Below are 21,211 nucleotides of genomic sequence, written 5' to 3' on the forward strand. Positions count from 1 at the left end.
TACTAACAATCACTGCTTGCCTATGGTTGACACAAATTACTTACCCATGGTGAAGTTTTCTCACTTGGGTTTCACCCTTTTGGGTAAACTACACAGACTGTGGGTAAGTTCTGCTTCATGGAAGGCTCAGCAGTCATCATTAGTATATAGTGCATGGGACATACTCCAAAAACTGGGAAAAGGCAGGCTTGTTAAGCACCCATCACTATGTCAGAAGGTTTGTCAATTTAGCATTGCCTAAAAAGGCACTATGGAGGTGGATAAAGTTTTAACCAGTATTCAAAAGTCTAGATGGGAAAGATGCAGACCATCCTTGGCAAAAGCAACGTGATCTTTTAACCATGTCCTCCCAAGATGGAAAATATTGGACCCCTTTAGAATGACACCTGAAAGACAGCCAGTTGTTAAAGTCAATCATCTTTTGCTCATATTGTGGCATCATTCTTGGTGATGGTAATATGTTGCTCAATCATAGGCTCATACCAGCCTGAGGTACATAGTGTGAAACCTCCATAATGTCTCTCTTCACATAGTGGACATTAATGGAATCATACTGGTACCTGTGACGTAATGACTTGAGTGCATGAGTGATTTGGCAGATCCTGGCTCCAGATAAGTGACTAGCAGTTTTCTTCTTGTTCAGCCCAGTTAAACGGGAATCAATATATCTTATAATGTAGTCCCCTATGACGATGTCCTAGGAGGAGTATTTGCTTGCTTTAGGGCTTTAGTATTTGGAGCGCCACTAAAACTGACATTATGTGTGGTATTAGATGTTGCTTTATCTGAGTTTCTTTGAGCTTGCAGAGGCATAACTTTGACAATGAGTGGTCTATACATTCCTTTTTGTTTAGGAACATTGCTTTTAAAGTGACTCGTGTACTTTGTGCTATGTGAGATGGGTGTTGTGTGCTTGGTTTTAACAACCTGATATGCACTTGTATGCTAGAGTTTAGCCTCCAGTGTCATTGTATAAGTACACAGCTCACATACTGTGTCTGCCTGTTTAAGAATATGTGGTTGCCGGTAAACGTGAGACAATTTCTATATTGTCTCAACATGCCGATATCCACCTTTTACAATTGTTTATTAAAATTAATCCCTGCCTTTAAATTTACATAAATATTTAAGCAATAACTCAGTACAAGGGGTGAGGCTATGGTAGACTTATGTCTATCAAGGTGTGACACTGTAGGCAGGAGGGAATAAATATCAAAATGTTCCATGCCCATGGTATGGTTTACTTCAGTTTTACCATGGTGGCAGTTGTGCATGTTTTTTTCTTTTTTAAACAGTTTTGTTTCTTTCCCACTTTCACATGGAAAACCGTACTAGTGATGCCACACTCACAAATGGGTAAAATATAATTACTAATTATATGAAATAATTTAATAAAAAAAGTCAGATAAATTGCCTACAGTAAAAAATCTATTAAAGGAAAATATTTCTGGGTGGTTTCAATATAAATAGGGATGTGTGCTTGGGGTATGTGCCAAGACTGAAGGCAGGACATAACATCAAAATTAGTTTATAAAATTAAATGAAAGCAGTCTTGAAAGTGCATCCACAAATGCAAAGCATTATTGAAAAATACGTCACAGCAGGTCAGTAAAATGTGCAGTTAATAGTTTTGATTACGTCAAAATACTAAGCAAGTCTGTCTACAATCAAAACTAATCTAAAGCAAAAGGATGGTCTCTTCAGTCAATTCCAATACCAAAATTAAAAGTGATTTGTCATCTTTGCCAAAGAAGAAAATAAAACAAAAAATTAATGTAAGCAAACAAAAAATTATTTGAATTATTAAATGGTCATTAGTGTATAGAATTAATCCGTGGAGTTTTTCTTGTGCTTTAGGCAAAAATGTTTTAATAATTTCCTAGCAGTTAATACTATTTTATGTACGGATTAAGAATATAGTAATGTTTTAGAAAAAAAAATTATATATGCAAATCAATGATAACAACGTTTGCCTGCTATTTCTAGAACAGATTTAAACACAGACAAAAAATGTGCTACCCAGTAAAGAATGATGCCCATTTATGTATCAATATTCATCACTCAGGAAATAATTAACTAGTTGACATTGAAATGATGCAAGCTATTAGCCTCTTTTTAATGCTAGAGTAATTGCTTAAAACACATATTCATTTTAATGATACTCCCGCAAAGCCAATTGCATATGCAAGTTTGTCTACTTGAGAAACAGATGCAAATCCATTCCATAATATGTAATATATTGTCTGTAGGACTCTGTTCTGAAAAATGTGTACAACTTTATTGAGTCCTCTCTCCTTTCTGAAATATTTTCAAATCTCCCCTTCAGAATACCAAACATAATTCATACACACTATTAAATTCTGTGGTACAGAAATAGTGCACATCAGAGTTGTGCAATTTCTATTATTTGAAATTTGAAAAGATCATACAACATGAAAAGTAATCTAGCTACTATACTTTAACCAGTCTTAAGCAGAAGATAAGTTGGACTGCCTTTGAGGAAAGTACAGTTATGTTATGAACTTATAAATGTAGATGTTTGAATAGATTCACTGTTGTAGTCCTCATATTTGAGTTATCCTGTGTGCAGGTAGTCTACGCCTGCCCCAACTTCTGAAGCTTTTCCATCCCAAGAGTTTCTTCCATGAACAGCATCAGTACACTGGTAGCATAAAGGTGCATTGGAAAAATATCTTAGTCAGATCTTTCTTTTCCCCCATAATGGCTAAGGAAAAGATCCTGGTGCCAGAACCTCAGTGGATCAGATGAACAGCTACAGCTGCTCCAGGTCAATCCCACATTACCCAAATCCCACTCTCCAGGTGATAGGCAGACAAAGAAAATAATGTGGCCTGGGGAGAAACTACTTAAAAGGAAGTAGGGAGACATCCAATACATATGACATCAAGACCAAGTTAAGAGAAATAAGGGGGAAGGTGGGAGGCTACCTGGATGAGAACAATGAATTTACTCAAACATCTAAATTTATGGTAAGTTCCAATCACAGCTGTGATATATTCATCAATTCTTGTAGTCCTTACATTTGGGTGCTGAGATGTAAAATGAGAGAAAAAAAGATTACAAACAATTTTTGAAGTATGGGGTATTTTGGGCTAAAGTGAAAGCAGAAAAATATCTGGTTCAACCAGCGCCCTTAGTCAGTACTATGAACCAATGCCAACCACCAGCTCTTCAGATGAAGAGCGCTCATGCTTTATTTAAAAAAAAGGCAATTTCTCCTTTTTAAACAAAAAACAATGCAGTAAACAGTTGCTACAGTTTATAGTCTCCCCGAATGGAGTGCTACAGTGCTCAGGTTTTAGTTTAAAAAGAAAAAAAAAAGACTTTTTTTTTCCTTTGGAACAGTAGCACACTGCATGCTATAATGTAGCAAGCAGTTGCAACAGTTTAGACCACACACAAACATTAATGAAAGAACTGGATCAGCTGATTGCACCCTCCGACACATTGTGCCCAGGGCAGTTGCCTCTATCATCCCACTTCAGCTATGTTACTGAGTGAAAGTAGGAAAAAGGGGAAAAAGTTTATTAAGGAAGAAGTTAAAGAACACCAGAAAAATGTTTTATGGAAAACAAATGTCAAAGAATTAGAAAAATAGGAAAGAATGGTATGAAATGAGGTAGTTAAGATTATAAGGAAAACAAAGTTGAGAGTTTGGTGTGTTAAGACATGACAGGATTTTTATGGAGATATTTATTAATACATTCCTGTAAAATGGAGTATGTTGTATAAGAGAATGTGTGATACGCTCTGTATATATTGTAATCAAATAGAAACAGCAGAACTTTTTTTTGGATGTGAAAGGACAAAACAGTCTGGGATTGGGTGGAAAAGAAAATATTCTTATAAGCATAAAAGAAGATATGAACAAGAATATGATTTTGTACATATATTATGGGAAAGAATGTTTTACTATGAAGGAAAAAATGTATAAAAATGTTTTGGGTGACATGGGAAATCTGGAATGAAAGATTAAGGGAAGTTTAATAAAAGATGGACTCTTGTAGACATTTGGGAAAGGATAAGATTCTGGTTGTAGAAAAAGGGTGGGTTAAAGAATTAAATTCAGTTTTGTATTTTGGTAGCTTGAAAAGGAGTTGTATCACTGCACATATATATATATATATATATATATATATATATATATATATATATATATATATATATATATATATATATATATACAAAATATTATAAATATTGTTAATACTATAAACATAATGTGCAAATATTGAAATTATTGTAAAATAGTGTAAAGTTATGTAAATAGCAAGTGTAGGTTATATAAATAAAAAAATACTGTTTTCAGTATCTGTTGTGGGATTTTTTATATCAACCTGAGCTACCCTAACAGAAGCAGATGAGACCCCGGTGTTACATTTTACTCAAAGTATGGCACACTCCACCTCAATGCTGCACCACAGTGACAACAATATATTAATCAGGAGTAGGAAAACAACCCATGGCCTTCTGTTCTTCCAACACCAAAGGCAAGTGTCATATCGTTTGTTTCACTGACACTCCTGAAATAAACAGAATATTGAAAAAACGAATGTGCACATGATTATGTATGTTTTTATAAAGGAGTTGAAACAGATATATGGAATACAATGGATAAAGAATTGTGTGTGTGTGTGTGTGTGTGTGTGTGTGTGTGTGTGTGTGTGTGTGTGTGTGTGTGTGTGTATGTGTATATATATATATATATATATATATATATATATATATATATACCAACTTCATGGTTTCCCTCACTTGAAGAGGGGATAATTTTCCCAAAACAAGGGAATCCTAGCTAACATGTAGACATCACACCACCAAGCTTTTCCTATAGAGAACAGTGAATGAAGTTATGCTCCTTGATGTCTTTTTTTACACATGTAATTTTCAAGGAATTTCACTTTGACAACAAGTAGAGGAGTTGTTAAAAACACCCTATTTTACAATATTGTACAACCAGATTTTTTGAGAATAACAATAAACATCACTCATTTTAAATAGTTTAAATCAGAAAAAGTTGAAGAAAACATAAGATATTTGTGCAAAGTTATTTAACAGTAGGTTCAAAAGGTAGGTAAAATATGTAGAAATATGGTGAGTAGATTGCATTTACGAGTATTAGACAATCAGTAGAATTCAGGCTTAACTATAATGAGTGTTATTTAGCTTCTGTTTCTAAGAAAGAGAAAAAATGTAGGAGCTTGTTAAGTACAAAATAAATTAATTATTGTCAGGTTACTGTTTCTGCTTGTCATGGAGTAAAAACCATGGCCACTTACATACATCTGCACAATTAAGTTTTCATACTCAAAAACTTGAAAACAAGTTATCAAATAAAGGATGTTACCAACTTTCATGAAACAAATGCATTTACTACAGACACCCTTCATTAATCTGTATTCTATATTTAATATAGGAAGTAAGATAAAATGAGAAACTAGCATCTAAAGAATTCTGATTTATCTATTCATTTATTTATTTATTGTCTTTCTTCATCATGAAAGTCTGACAGGGTGTTACCTACTTTCAGTGGAGGCCCTGGGAGAAAAGCTCCACTACATAACATTTGTGATTAACATTTTCATTTTTAAGAACAATATTGTTTTCAGAATGGGTTGTATGCAGATTAATAAAGGACAGCTTTATGCAGTACATCTGATTTGGAAAGTAGTTACCTGCAACAAATTTTATATTAACAGCTAGGATCATTACATTAAGATAATATATTCATTGATGAAAGATATTGACTTAAGTGACAGAGAAATATATGTTTGAAGAGTGAGCTTGAGAGTCAGTGAAAAGGACGTAGAAATTTCATAGACAAAATAAGGTGAGGGAAATTGTCAAAAAGTGATTGAAAGAGTGTAGGTAATGTGGAAGAGACTGAAAGGGGATTTAAATTGTTGATTCCAGGGGCAAACATATTAGATTATAGAAAGGTAAAATGGGTAGGTGACATTCAAGACATGAAGTGGATGAATAAATGTCAGTGAGGTTGTAAAAGGGGGTTGGGGTGTTATCTTCGGCAAGGAGGTGGAAGGATTTTAAATTAGCAAAGGTGTGAGGTCATGGGAGAAATAGTCAGCCTGGAGATGAGCAGGTTCAGGATTGACTTAGGTATTGTTTGAGCTCTATTTTTAAGTAGGGTAGTTTGTCTATCATTTTTAATTTTGTGGAGATAGCATTCTTAGTATAGAATTCTTAGTACAATTTGAAATAACTCATATTTAAAAAATAAATTTTCTTTGTTTTTACCGCAAAGTGATGACTGTTACTTAGAGATGCAGTTAAGGTCACATCATAACAAAAACAAATGTCTAGTGGCATTGTTTAGGGGCATTTGGCTAGCAGTCTGCACATCTAATGTTCTGAAAAAAATGAATGTGTATCATGTAGGAATACCATAGGCATGCAACACTTACAAGTACTCTCTGTGTGCTGAATGCACTGCAGCTGCATTACTGTAACGCCATAACACTATCGCAGAGGATAAAACATCCAGCGTTGCATCAAACTAAAAGAAATAAGTCATAAAAAACAAATGATTAATTAGAAAATACTACTGAGATAATAGAATATTAAGATAATAAAGAACAGTTTACAAAGGACAGTGTACCTATAAATTATCAACTCATAAAATCAGAATGACTTGCATCACAAATAAAATGAACTGATTAAAAAATAATGAATTATGAGGTTACTGATCATGGAATTTACTTTTAGGTGGGCAATCATTCTGCTGATGTAAATTTTTCATTACATAGCTGTAGCATGTTCACTCACATTACCTATCTAAAACAAACTTTAGTCACCGAAATGAAAACCAAGACAAAACGCATTGTTTATAGCACGATTTTTGTATAAAAAAATGAACCCTAAATATAGAGCAGGATTTGTTGCTATACCAAATATCACAGCACTGCTAGTAATGGACAGTGTAAGATATATTTTTGAAATATGAGTTATTCCAACGTAAGATAAGAATTAAAAGCTAAATTTAAATATTTTATGTCACATTAACTTAGTACATATCTACATATACCGTAAAATATAAACATTAGACTTTTCTGCACAATAGGATATTTTATTGCAACATAATTATTGTTACATGTTTGTGTAAGGATATATAACAAAGGTGACCAACCTATTATGCCTGGCAGATTAGCAGAAAAGCCTAAAGCTGCCAGAATAAGCATTTTAAGATATATTTTAAATATGAGTTATTGCAGTGTAAGATATGAATTAAAAGCTTGATTTAAATATTTTATGTCAAAATAATTGACTAAAACAATATAATTCATGAGCTTATTCATTTGAAGGTAATGAAACTTTATTCAGCAGATTTTTTTTATTATGGGATGAGCTAGTTACATTAATTTTGTACATATATGCATATAACATAAAATATAAACATTTCACTTTTCTGCACAATAAAATATTGTATTTCAGCATAATTATTGTTACATCTTTGTTTCCAGATGTATAACAGAGGTGACCAATTTATGACACCTGGCAGATTAGATTTATTCTCTACCCAGGTCCTCCCACTAATTACTCAGCCAATTAGCTCCCTCTACCTTTCACCTGCAATCAATACTCACCCCTAGTCATCTAAAACATTAGAAGTCACTCCTCCCAAATGGCCTAATCCATGTACACACCCCATTAGAATAATTTCATTATCTCCATTATATCTCATACTGCACTTCTAGTCCTACTAACATATGCTACCTCTACAAATACCACCATACATTTTATACCTCAAACTTCTAGCACCCAAGCTCTTCCAATAGATGTTACCAAAGCTAGTTATTCAGATATCTCACACTCATTATTTGTATCCTGTACCATTAGTATAACCAAAACGAACCACAAACAAAACAGTCCTGCAACACAAATCCAAAGACTACACTATCACAGTGTATTTTTTAGCGCTTTCATCCACTTTTTATTATGTGAACTTCTTCAGAAAAACAATTTACCCTACCCAAACTTCCTTTTATATCTTTTCTCTAACAACATACAGGAAATGACATCAAACAAATTTAAACTGAAAATTTGCTTAAATAAATACATCTGTATATCATTGGTTTTATAAAATACATTTTTTTCTATTTTTCTTTATAGTAAAAAGTTGTTTTATATAAAGGAATATGTAAAATATGTACATATCAGTTTACCTATATAATAAAAAACATTTCAAATTTATCAATTCATTTAATCCAGGTGCACTATCAGCACCTAAATACAACTGCCAAAATGCTTCTTTGTACTCTAAAATGTTGTTAAGATCACCTTCAAATAAAACCTTGTCAACCTTCACTAAGACAAAGAAAACACATTTTTTTGAAATCAGGACAAATGAGTGCATGTCTAGCAAGCGAATTTGTTTTATCTTTCTTTTGATAGCCAAATTATGCTCATCTATCCTGCGTTTTAAACTTCTTACAGTTTTTACGATGTAATAACCTTCGCATGACATACATGTGGCAATATATACAACATATTCACTATTGCAATTATAATAGTTTTTTGCCCAAAAAGTTTTGTTTGGGTAACTGAGAGTTTCAAAGGAAGAATTGCTAATGAACCTGCATTGTTTGCAGTTTCTGCAAGAATAAGTACCCTTTTTGTTGCATCCTACTCTAGTGCTACTAGAGGTTGTGTTGTTTCCAAATTCTACCATGTTTTTAATATTAGTTACCTTCTTATATGTGAATTTGGGTGCTAATCCTAATGTCACCACTAACTCTTTGTTCCAAAGTTTTGTTTGATGTCATTTCCTGTATGTTATTAGAAAAAAGATATAAAAGGAAGTTTGGGTAGGGTAAATTGTTTTTCTGAAGAAGTTCACGTAAAAAAAGTGGATAAAAGCGCTAACAAATACACTGCAATAGTGTGGTCTTTGAATTTGCGTTGCAGGACTGGTTTTGTTTGTGGTTCATCTTGGTCTTTGGAGTTCTCTTGAGTTTTGGTTTTATTATTTCCAGCAACTGGGCACTATCCAATGGCCTCAGAAGTTTCAAGTCAGGACACACTATTGAACTTGTCTACCTACCCGATTCCTGAAAGTGGTGCGAGTGGTTCTTATCTGTTTAATCACAAAGATGAACTGGTGAAAACTATCACTAAGATAGTAAAGGACAGTTTGGATCATCATGCCAGTTTGCAGCAAAATATGAACGATACGGTTGATGCGAGACAGGTGTGCTGTAACATCTTACATCACCACGTAAACGATGGTAAATCAAACAGTGATACCATTGAACATGGTGTTTTAAACAGGCGAGCGTGTTTTACTGAGGCAAACGTATGGAATTATGTGTGCAAACAGAATGGCAATCCTTTCACTACAGTGGCAGACATTACTACAAATGTTAATGTAAGTAACCATTCTAATGATAATACATTTTTGGACACTGTGAATTGTAAAAAAGCGATTTACAAAATGGAGATGCATGTTTTTAAGTATGTGACATTAGATCTAGAAATACAATACTTAGAAGAATGCATCTCACATAAAGTTGTACTCAGGGCCTAAGAACCGCAAAATTTCCAAATTGTGTCATGTCCGGGGATGAATTGAGTAAAACTCTCATAGATCTATACAATGAGAATGGTTTGAACATGATGCATATCCTAGTGGTACATTATGGCAAAGAGGTCATTAAAGTTAAGGAGAACGTTAAACTAATGGATGAACGAATAAAGAATTATGGCTGCTTTAAAGACTTTATTGAATTATACAATGGTCTAGAAGCGAAGGCTGATAGACACAGGGCTACGGTTATTTCTAGAAAGCAGTCCAAATTAAAGAGAGACATTTTTGCTTATAAATTAAATCAGGCTTATATTGCTCAGGAAGGGACACATGAGAAATCAGTGACACACAACTGTGGTCCTGGGAACAGCCACGTATCGACACAACCATCTGACAGTAGTGTTATCAACACTGAAAAGGTGATTCTTAACCAAAATATGTCAAATTTAGAAAGGGATAGTAATAATGTTCCAGTTATACAAAGTGAAGGTTCATCGATGGACCAAAATAGAAACAACAATGAAAATAGGGCAAGTTATGCACAAGCTGTTTTATTAGACAATACTTATACTGGTTATAACAATGGCCCTTTTCTGATGGACAAATCAGAGAACAAACGGCCATCAAAGTGGTTCAATTCCACTCAAAACAAGAGGAAGGGAAGGGGGAAAAACAGAAAAAAATGGTAAACAAAAAAGGTGTACAAAACTATTGTCTTGGCATTCTTAATTTATCTAATATTTCCCTGTCATTAGAATTAGAAAGTGTATTGAAAAAATGATTTTCTTTTATTCCTGCTGGTAACATGAATATAGGAAAACGTTTAATAGATTTCAGGCTATATACTGCAGACTAGTATAACAAATAAAAATCTAGATGACAGGCCAAGTAAGCCTAGCACTTTCAACCCTCCCCTACAAACTACTCTCCAAGTTTTTCAGAGTATATGTGGGAGTGAATTCAGGAAGATTAGTTATGGAGATTACAAGGATAATCTTATTAAAGATGAGCACAATACATTGCATAGCTTGAGTAAGAACCCAGATATTAGAACTATGAGAGCAGACAAAGGTGGAAAAATTGTCATCATGAATACAAAAGATTATGAAAGTTCCATGGAGGTTATGTTAGAAGATACAGACACATAAAAGGGTCAGTTGTGAAGAAGTCAATACAAGTTACAAAAAGTTGGATGTTACACTTTTTGACATGTTTAGTCAAGGTGAAATTGACAATGAAAATTACAACTATTTATTGGTTGAACATCCAAAAATGGCTTCTTTTTTTGGCATTCCAAAAATTCAAACTAACCACAAAAATCCTCCATTTAGACCAATCATTTTGGCTAAATATTCAAAAACAGAAAATATATCAGTATGGTTAGATTACATCCTTAATCCCATTGTTCAGAAATCAAAGTATTACCTCAGAGATTCATGGCACTTGTTAGAAATTCTGAGAGATCACAACATAACAGAAAGACAAATTTATTTTGGTACTTTAGATGTTAAGTCCCTATACACTTTGATGGACCAAGAAAGAGGTATTGAATATCTTAGAGAGTATCTAACTACCAACACTAACTTTACTGGTGAAAAAGTTAATACTGTTTGTAGTTTGATGGATTTGGTTTTAAACAACATTTTTTTCAAATTCAATAAACTTTTGTACAAACAAGTTTCCGGAGTAGCAATGGGGGCAAGGGTAGCACCTGCGATTGCAAACTTAGTTATGGCCAACTGGGGAACTGAAGTTTCAAAATCAACACCCTAGTTTCAACAAAGTTCAAATCTCCTATAGATATATAGATGATTTGTTCTTTATATGGAATGGAAACTAGGAGGAATTTGTGGATCTGGTTACGGACCTCAATTCCACTACAGATTTTTTGGATTTAAAAATCAGTGGATTTGGGGAATTCATTAACTATCTATATTTACATTTAAGTATAGACATGGAGAGAAAGAAGTTTGTGAGTAGGGTTTACAGAAAACCAGTATTCACTAATCAATATCTACACAGACAGTTTACATCCACAACACATAAAAAGGGGAGTCATTAAAGGACAAATCATCAGACTTAGTAGACTAACTTCTGACAATGATATTTATTCAGAAGAAGTTATTTTTTTGAGATCACTTTTCACATCTAGAGGTTACACCCTGGAGTGGTTAAAAAAGATAGAAAATGAAGTTATGGTATTAAGAAGGGGGGTGGCTTCTCCTATTTTGCACTCTCGACTGATATAATGGTAGGTCCAGTGATTGACAATACATTAGGTGAACTAGAAAACAAATCTTTGAAGTACATGAGTGCCTTTCCCATACCTGTAGTTAATGAAATGTGGCACATTAAAAACTTCATAGAGAACAATTGGAAAGTTATACTTGGGAACAAAGAGTTAGTGGTGACATTAGGATTAGCACCCAGATTCACATATAAGACGGTAACTAATATTAAAAGCATGGTAGAATTTGGAAACAACATAACCTCTAGTAGCACTAGAGTAGGATGCAACAAAAAGGGTACTTATGCTTGCAGAAACTGCAAACAATGCAGGTTCATTAGCAATTCTTCCTTTGTGACTCTCAGTCACCCAAACAAAACTTTTTGGGCAAAAAACTATTATAATTGCAATAGTGAATATGTTGTATATATTGCCACATGTATGTCCTGCGAAGGTTATTACACTGGAAAAACTGTAAGAAGTTTAAAATGCAGGATATATGAGCATAATTTGGCTATCAAAAAGAAAGATAAAACAAATTCACTTGCTAGACATGCACTCATTTGTCCTGATTTCAAAAAAAAAAATGTTTTCTTTGTCTTAGAGAAGGTTGACAAGGTTTTATTTGAAGGTGATCTTAACAACATTTTAGAGTGCAAAGAAGCATTTTGGCAGTTGTATTTAAGTGCAGATAGTGCACCCGGATTAAATGAATCGATACATTTGAAATGTTTTTTTATTATATAGGTAAACTCGTATGTACATATTTTACATATTCCTTTATATAAAACAACTTTTTTAACTATAAAGAAAAATTAGAAAAAAATGTATTTTATAAAACCAATGATATACAGATGTATTTATTTAAGCAAATTTTCAGTTTAAATTTGTTTGATGTCATTTCCTGTATGTTATTAGAGAAAAGATATAAAATGAAGTTTGGGTAGGGTAAATTGTTTTTCTGAAGAAGTTCACATAATAAAAAGTGGATGAAAGCGCTAAAAATACACTGCGATTGTGTGGTCTTTGGATTTGTGTTGCAGGACTGGTTTTGTTTGTAGTTCGTTTTGGTCTTTGGAGTTCTCTTGAGTTATTAGTATAACCAAAGTAAAAATATTTTGCACCAACACCAGACTTAAACTGTCCCTTGTACACCTCCACAAATACCCCTCACAAAGCCCTAAAACACACATTACAATCCTTCTCCACTCATTAGCAGAATGTGGAGATATTCATCCAAATCCTGGTCCAACTCATCCACCAAAACCTACCTTAGATCCAAAAAATCAACAAATCCACCTAATAACAATAAACATACGCAGCATTTGCAATAAGATCACTGAATTTCATGCATGGCTAACTACTCACAGTCCCAACATAGTTGCAGTAACAGAGACATGGCTAAAAGCTCACATCACTGACACAGGAATACGACCACCAGGATTTAATATTATTTGCTCCGACAAACTCCAAAAAACAAAAGGTGACCGCATAGCATTAGTGTATCATAACTCCCAACAAATTACAGCCTACCCCAAACCAATCCCCACATTTGGAAAGCTAGACCTTCTAATGGCAACCCTTCATATTAATAGTAACAACAATGTATGTATTACAGTAGTTTACTTACCCCCAGGCCACAATATCCCCACATTAGAAGAGTTTCTCTCATGGATTCATCAGAATATCTCATATGAAATCATAATCCTAAGAGACACTAATATCAACTGGCTAAACCCAATCTCCCCCACCCCAGCCAATAGTATAAACCTACACAGCTTCACACAACTTATTACTACCCCAACACATGGTCTATCCACTGAATCTGAGTCAAATTTGCCACAGGGAAACCTCACCACTCACATCATTGCCACGCTGCTGCAGAATTAAATTGGCTAGAGTTTCCCCACCTCCTCCACTATACCCAACTAACCTTAGCTGACAAATTAAATTTCAGTCCTAGTGACTGGCCAGCACTCAGCTCCATCCTACAAACATATAATCCCACATGAATGCTAAGATCCTCAGACAAACAGCTGCTCACTATAACAAAACCCATCAAAAGAGCTGGACAATGTCTTTACTCCCACAGCATAGCCAAGCTATGGAATGCCTTACCCTCACATATAACTTAAATGGACTGCATAAACCACTTTAAGTCAGCACTAAAATCACACTACCTAAACAATCCATCCTGCCCTTGCCTAACAAACAGGCCACCATGAAACAATCCTAAAACATTACCCTCTATTGTACTACAACCAGTTCTATAACCTTTATTATTTGTGATACCTAACCTTTCAACTTTATGCTACGACAAAACACAAATGATGTGGACCCCATCTTTCTGTGGTCTATTAAATCAACTCTCATCTAGAGTTGTATTATTTCTGCTCATATTGTATTGTATTATATTGTATATGTCTTTGCTTGTATCCATGTAATATTTGTACATGTCTTTGCTCTCTCCATGTGATACCTAATTACTCATGTACTCATTTACTTGTAATATTTGTGGAGCTTTTCTCTCCGGGCCTCCACTTGAAAATGGGTTTTTAACCCAGTGGACTTTCCCAGTCAACAAATGTCAATAAATAAATAAATGAATAAAATAAAAGGCTAAAGCTGCAAGAATAATCACACAGTCCTCGATTTGATTCTGCCTCTCACTGCATGCAAACTATATGACTTACTACTTGAATTCTGAGACTTAGTAAACTATAATGTAGTCATTAAGAGTACTTAATGGAGTATTTTAGCTCATAAATAAAATTACTATTAATGCAACAGAGGGCCTGAAATAACAATGGCACAGTCTATGGGCCGCAGAACATACCATTTACAAGCCAAGGTTTAATTCATAGCCTTCCAAAGTGTTGGAAACTTCTGTTATAGATCAAGTTTATTTCATATGTATATTTTTGGGTCACTTGTGCTACTTACCGCAAACCCAAAGGATGATGCACTGAACCTCATAATGGAGACAGCTGAAAGAAAAAGAAATCCATTCTTTTAATAAGCTCTTAAATTCCTTATATTGCACATTTTTTTGTGAATTTAATTCAGTCATAAATTATGGTGAAAATAAATCATCCTACTGCCTAGAAAGAGTCTATATCATCCTAAGGAAGAACTTTCAGTCATACAAGAAAAATGGTTATGCAAAACTGCAGAATCTCATTAACTCTAGTTAATCAGTTGACTAAGAGGAATAAGCAACTGTTTAGTGAGCTGTTATCTGTGGTCTAGTGGTGCAAGGTTCAATTTCCTCAGCCTCCATTGTGTGACTGTGAGCAAGTCCCTTAACCAGATAGTGCTTCTGGAGTCTGAAAAAGGTTTGTGGAGATCAGTGTTCTACCCCAGAAAACCAATACAGATAAAATAAACTCATTCATACTTATATCACACTTCCAATAGCCTGCATATTTTGCTAGATATTTTCTGAAAAAGTAAGTTAAAGAATATAAGCCAGACAAATATAAACATATCGTGAACACTATATGCTACTTAAAAATATAAACATCAATGTATTAAGCAAAAAAGTCTTCTTTACAATGACAGTATGGTTTCCACCTTTCCAAATGCCCAGATTGGGACATTTGTTATATAAACGTGTGATTTATGCAGGGCAACCCATATCCATGTGCAATGTAAAGAAGTGGGCTTAATTTTTCCCACAGCTAAAAGTTCGCTGTTATAGAACTTTGAGTTGTATCTGCTCTTTCATATGATAATAAGATGTTTCAGATAAAAATAATTTGTAGTGTATGGAACACCATCTTTATGCTTCAATATCAGGAAAAAGTCAACCACGTTAAGCTGTACTCTAGCACAAGACTCAGTATTAACAGTTCAGCACGTTTCTAAGCACTGTTAATATCAGGTCTCATGCCAGGCACCAAGTACTGCCAAAACTCACCAAGGGCTTTACTGGCTTTCAAAGCTGGTAAAAAATACACATGCTTTTTTCTGTTGCCAGTAGTATATGGAGCAGATAAAGTTCTATACACTACAAAAAATTCTCAGGTTTCTTATTGTGTGCGTTCTCAATGTGGATGCCAAGACTCATGCTCTTAAGGTGAATTTTTTACATCCACGTTTTACATAACTATTAAAGGAAAGCAAAAGATATTTTTTGAATAAAAAAAATCTCAGGGCAGTTCCTGTTTTTCATTTTTTCAGGACACAACTGTCCAAACAGAGAGTATTTAGGACTAAGAGGGACAGAAGGTAATCCTAAATTACAGAAGTTAATGCATTCAGTCTTTATATCAATGTTGTAATACAGTATAATGCAGCAACATTCAGAATGGCATTTTGCAGTAAACTTTCCCTATCAACTTTTCACACACACACACACACACACACACACACACACACACACACACACACACACACACACACACACACACACACACGTAGTGATACAGTCATCTACTCCATTCATACCTCTGCAGACACATACACACCATCACCACCACCACACACATACTGACATGCACATCCTCCCCAACATATTGACTGAACTTCTGAAATTACCTGCAATGCAGCTTATCCCAATTTCTTCAAAAGGTGACTGCCTGAAACCGGTTTTGGTTCTGTGTCATGTTAGTGGCTGCTTTACTTCTTGATGAAAGTGGTTTATGAGGAAACAACTGGACAACTCACTGATGCTAAACTCACCAGCAGGACCATAGCTCGTCCATGGTACACCTGGTGCCATTCCCTAATCTGGCATGCCCCTCTACCTGAAATTTGGGAGCAAAAAAAAAAAAAAATCCCACAGTGCAGTAGTGATCGATCAGCATCTCCCAACTGAGCACCCAAATACCCAATGCCCTCTTTGCCCTACCATAACTACAATTCTGCTCCACAGTTACTGAATTCCACAGGAAATCACTGCTCATGCAGTTTCTAAACATGCACTGGCAGTGATTCCCTTCTTTTGGGGAATTTTTCTGTTCTTCATATATGTGTGACTGGTGAATTATTACACATAAGTTCAGAAGTATATATGGGACGCACGATTTCCCCATCAGAAAATGCTTACAGTTAATTTTCATAGGGTTGATTTCCAACCACTTGTATTTGTGGAGTTGCTTCCTAATGGAATTGTAACTTGACAAGTCATAGTAGAAAGTCCAGGAAAGTTAATACTGTTAATACTGTGTTGTTCTCCTGATTTTAAAATGCTTTATGTCTGAGTTTGTCTTATTTTCTTTGTTCAGTTTTTGTTTCAGCCTGTTCCAACCTATTGTGGTTTCAGTGTTGTTCTGCTGATTTTTAATTGCTTTTTACCCATGTTTTTCTCTGTTCAGCTTTGGTTTCAATCTGTCCTGGCATGACGTGGCTTGATTATTGTTCTGTCAACATTAAGTGCTTTTATCTGACTTTCACTTATCTTCTCTATTCAAGTTTTGTTTGGCTTCAGCCTGCTCTGCCCTAGTGAAAAGATCATCTTGGAGAAGGTAGTGGTTATTCCAGTGGGACTAGATTAACTGCTGCTGCTCCTAGGTAGTGGAGTACAACTGGCTTGAATTTAAAGCTTTTTTTTATTGTTTATCTTGTTTTTCTTAGTACGCACTGCTTGTGGAGGTGCATCTAAAAAGTGGATTGTGTGTGCAACTCCAATTTTTCCCTATAGTTAGTATTACTTTTGCATTTCACTTTTATTCAGCAAGTGCAAGGCACAAGTGTTCTCTGAGCCTAAATAAAGTGCATTGAAGTGAACACAGTCCTTGTGGAATGCAGAAACCAGCACAGTTGTGAGTTAAACAGTCTGATTACTAAATCTTAAACACTAGTATCACAGTATCTCATTGCTATAACATTACTACCTCCTTCAAACTGTCTTAATGTAAAAATCACTGCTGTATCCCTCCCCAAGCAACCCAAATTGTATAAGTACCTCTGTAGTCCTTTTTATTTCCTAATGTGGCCTGTTTTACACTTCAGCATTGGGCATTACAGAAACCCAGCAGGTCCCTCCTCCCAACTCCATTGCCAGCCTTCTAACACTTGGCTTCTTGAAGCAGTCTAAAATTGGGTCTTCTCTTCACTAATAATGAACTTCTTCTAAACCATGTAGATGCCATCTGGGAAAGGTGCAAATATATAATGACTCCAGAGGCATGCCACTCATAGTTCACTACTTGCAGTGAACGTGTAACCATCACACCCCGACCATACAAATGCAACATCATTATACTAACAATACAAAACTGTCTTATACTGATGTCATATAACCTTTACCCAATTTTCCTAGAATTCTTAAGACTTGGCAGCATTGCAAATCCCTTATTGCATCTTAATATATTTTATTATTATTTATTTATTTATTTTACATTTGTTAACCGGGCTGGTCTAGCTGGATACATATCCGTTTTCAGTAGAGGCCCGAGGAGAAAAGCTCCAATACAAAATGGAAGTACATGTTTAAATTACAAAATTCAAAGTATAGTTACTATAAAGAGAATATAGATTACATATGCAGGAATGAAAAATTATATAGATGTTGGGTGACTGACAGTCCAACTCACTTTGCAGAAGACAGTCTTTCAGTCAAGGGCTTCCACATGCTGGCCTAAGACTTTGCTACCCCTATTGTGCCTTTTTTACACAGGGGGCATCTAATGAACATTCCAGCCTGACATACATCAGAATTCCTAAACTAAATGCTATAAGGGTGGCTTTACTCAGTTGTAGGTGTCTTAACAATAAACTGCCTAACCTTAAGTCACTTCTGTATATGGAACACATACATGTATGTATTTTTACTAAAATATGGTTCAAATCCTTAAACAAGACTCCTTCTATGCCTGGGTTTTGTGCCTACTGCACATTCAGACCTACAAGTAACTATGCCAGAGTTTCTGGGCTCAGCAGGGCTAATACCCTTCAAAGAGGTTATACAGAGATGCCCCTTCCCAGTGAGCTTACTGAACGTCAACGCCCCTTAAGGAAATTAAATGTCCATCTATAGCCTGCTGTTTATCACCCTCCATGGCTGCAAGTGGACATGGTAAATTACTTAATTATTTCTGGATATCCCTAAAATAAGGGCTCTTTAACCCTTGGTGATTTTAACTATCCTCCCATTGACTGGCGCACCTATATTTCTGCTCAGTGATTTTCTTAGATATGGAAAACAAAATGTCCTGGATCAGGTTGTCCTCAAACCCAAAAGAGGCATTAAGATTCTTGACTCTGCACTTAAAAACATGGCTTCTGTCTGCTCCCTTCCCATGTTTGGTCCTCCATTATTAATGTCTGACCAAAATCTGTTTACCTTTACTCTCAAAACTTCCAATCTCTCTGTAACCAATGCCACCCTCATTAAAGACTTTAAAAAGGCAAACCTCATACAATTGCACAATGAAACATCTAGATTTGCCCATGTTAATTCAATTGCTGACCCTGGTTATGTAGCCAGGTACACCCATTTACATAGATTTATTGGCTTAGCTGTCCCTTCCAAAACCAATTTTTTTATAAACAAGCAAAATCTTTATTAAATTACTACTTACAACATAGGCAATTATACATTTATATAAATGAACACAAATCATATTGTTATATTTTCAGTGGCAAATATTAGGGTATATATCACTTCATCAAAACGGCAGAAGTTCAAACACCATATACTCAAACTTCTAACCTCGAAGTGCAAAATCATGGAAGGCTTAGAACAGCGATTTTTTCCCTGGGAAAAAAATCGCTGTTCCAAGAAAAACACACACAACACAAGCACACCAAAAAAACAGCAATCCACACACATACACTTAAAATCTTACATCTAACCCTACACTAAACTGTACATACACTATCTATCCACTTACCTTAACCCAAACCCTAACCCTAAGATCCTTCACTATCACACACTCACCCTAATCCTAACTCACTTATCCCACCCTAACACTAAAGTCTGTCACTATCGTACATCCACCTCACCTGCGCCCTAACCCTAACTCACCTAACCCGTGCCCTAACCCTAACGTCCACACAATTGCACACTTACCTGAACCCGAACCATAACTATCCACCACAGTGCTGAAAATCGCAAAGCCACAGAAACGGTCCACCTAATTCTTTCCTTGGGAAAGAATTCAGTGTTCCGCGGTTTCGCGATAATCAGTTTTCGAACTTCACAGTTCGAACATATGGTGTTCGAACTCCTGAAGTTTTGACGAACTGATAGGAAGCCCAAGCATTATATATCACATATGATCTTCTATACAGTCGTTGCATTCCCTTAAACCTCGTTCCTTCTCTAAAACATTATTCTACATTTATTGATAATACAATTCCCATTATTCACAGAAAAGGAGGGGGTGTATCCATATTCATCAAGGATACATACACCTCCAGGTTAGTGATGCAGCATGATATATCTGAGATCATCCATGTGCAACTAACATTGGGCAAATCTGCAATGCAAATTGTGGCCTGCTACAGATCACCCTCCATGACCCAGGACCACCATTCCACCTTTCTGGAGACACTGGAAAACATGAAGGTCCTACCGAACACCCTGATATTGGGTGATTTCAATTACCCTACCATTCACTGGGAAATCTACTCGAGTACAAACTCCCAGGCCCAACGCTTACTGGAATTCATCAACTCAAACGACCTGGGCGACAGGTGTTCTACACCGGATGTCAACCCATCACTGGTAAGATCAGACCATAAACTAATCACTTTGGATGTCCACACCCCACCACCACCCCCAACTAAGGAAACCACAGTAAAATAACTTTTCTAAAGCAAACTTTACCTTACTTAAGACAGAGGTGGTAAGTTTCATAGTCCCCATGCTAAAGGATAACGCTGCCCAAGATGCAGAAACCTTTACAAATGCATTCTATGAGCACCTACAAGGATGCATGGCTCATGCCATCCCTAGCAAAACCAAGATTCACTCCTCTAAGAGAAGGAAACCAGTTTGTTGGACTCCTGCCTTAAACAGGCTATACAACAGAAGGAGGAAACTAGTTCAGAAAAAAAGCCAATCCCAAGATGGAAAGACATCCCTGATTAGTATCAGTAAGAAACTAAGGTCCCTCATAAAACCATCCAAGGCTAACTTCGAAAGAAAAATAGCCAAGGATTCAAAAGATAACCACAGAGCCTTCTTTAGCTATGTTAAGAATCTAAGTGGCAACTCGCAGATATGCACTGAACTAGTGCAAAATAGCACAAAATATACTGAACCTACTGATATTGCTAACATCCTGGCAGATAGATTCAGTGCAAACTTCACCCCCCTCTCACCCCCAAAAGGGCCCACAACAATACCAGAAAAGTGTAGTGTCCCGGAAATCACAGACGCACAGGTGAAAACAGCCCTTTCAAAAGCCAAAAACACAGCATCATTGGGACCAGATGGTGTCCCAGGCTACGTTTTGCACTAACTACAGAAC

General features: G+C 35.5%; 1 protein-coding gene across 1 annotated transcript in view; it reads right to left on the minus strand.

Annotated features, from left to right (window-relative positions):
- TMEM163 (transmembrane protein 163) overlaps positions 1–21,211 on the minus strand; it is a 1,566,064-nt gene that overhangs the window by 485,319 nt on the left and 1,059,534 nt on the right. The window contains exons 3-4 of the mRNA XM_044073660.1: positions 14,733–14,776; positions 6,444–6,535 (exon numbers count right to left, since the gene is read on the minus strand). Coding sequence (XP_043929595.1) covers positions 6,444–6,535; positions 14,733–14,776 — 136 coding nt within the window. The remainder of the gene's footprint in view (positions 1–6,443; positions 6,536–14,732; positions 14,777–21,211) is intronic.

This window comes from Protopterus annectens, chromosome 6.part0, assembly GCF_019279795.1.
Source record: "Protopterus annectens isolate FY-2018-M chromosome 6.part0, PAN1.0, whole genome shotgun sequence".
Lineage (NCBI taxonomy): Eukaryota > Metazoa > Chordata > Ceratodontiformes > Protopteridae > Protopterus > Protopterus annectens.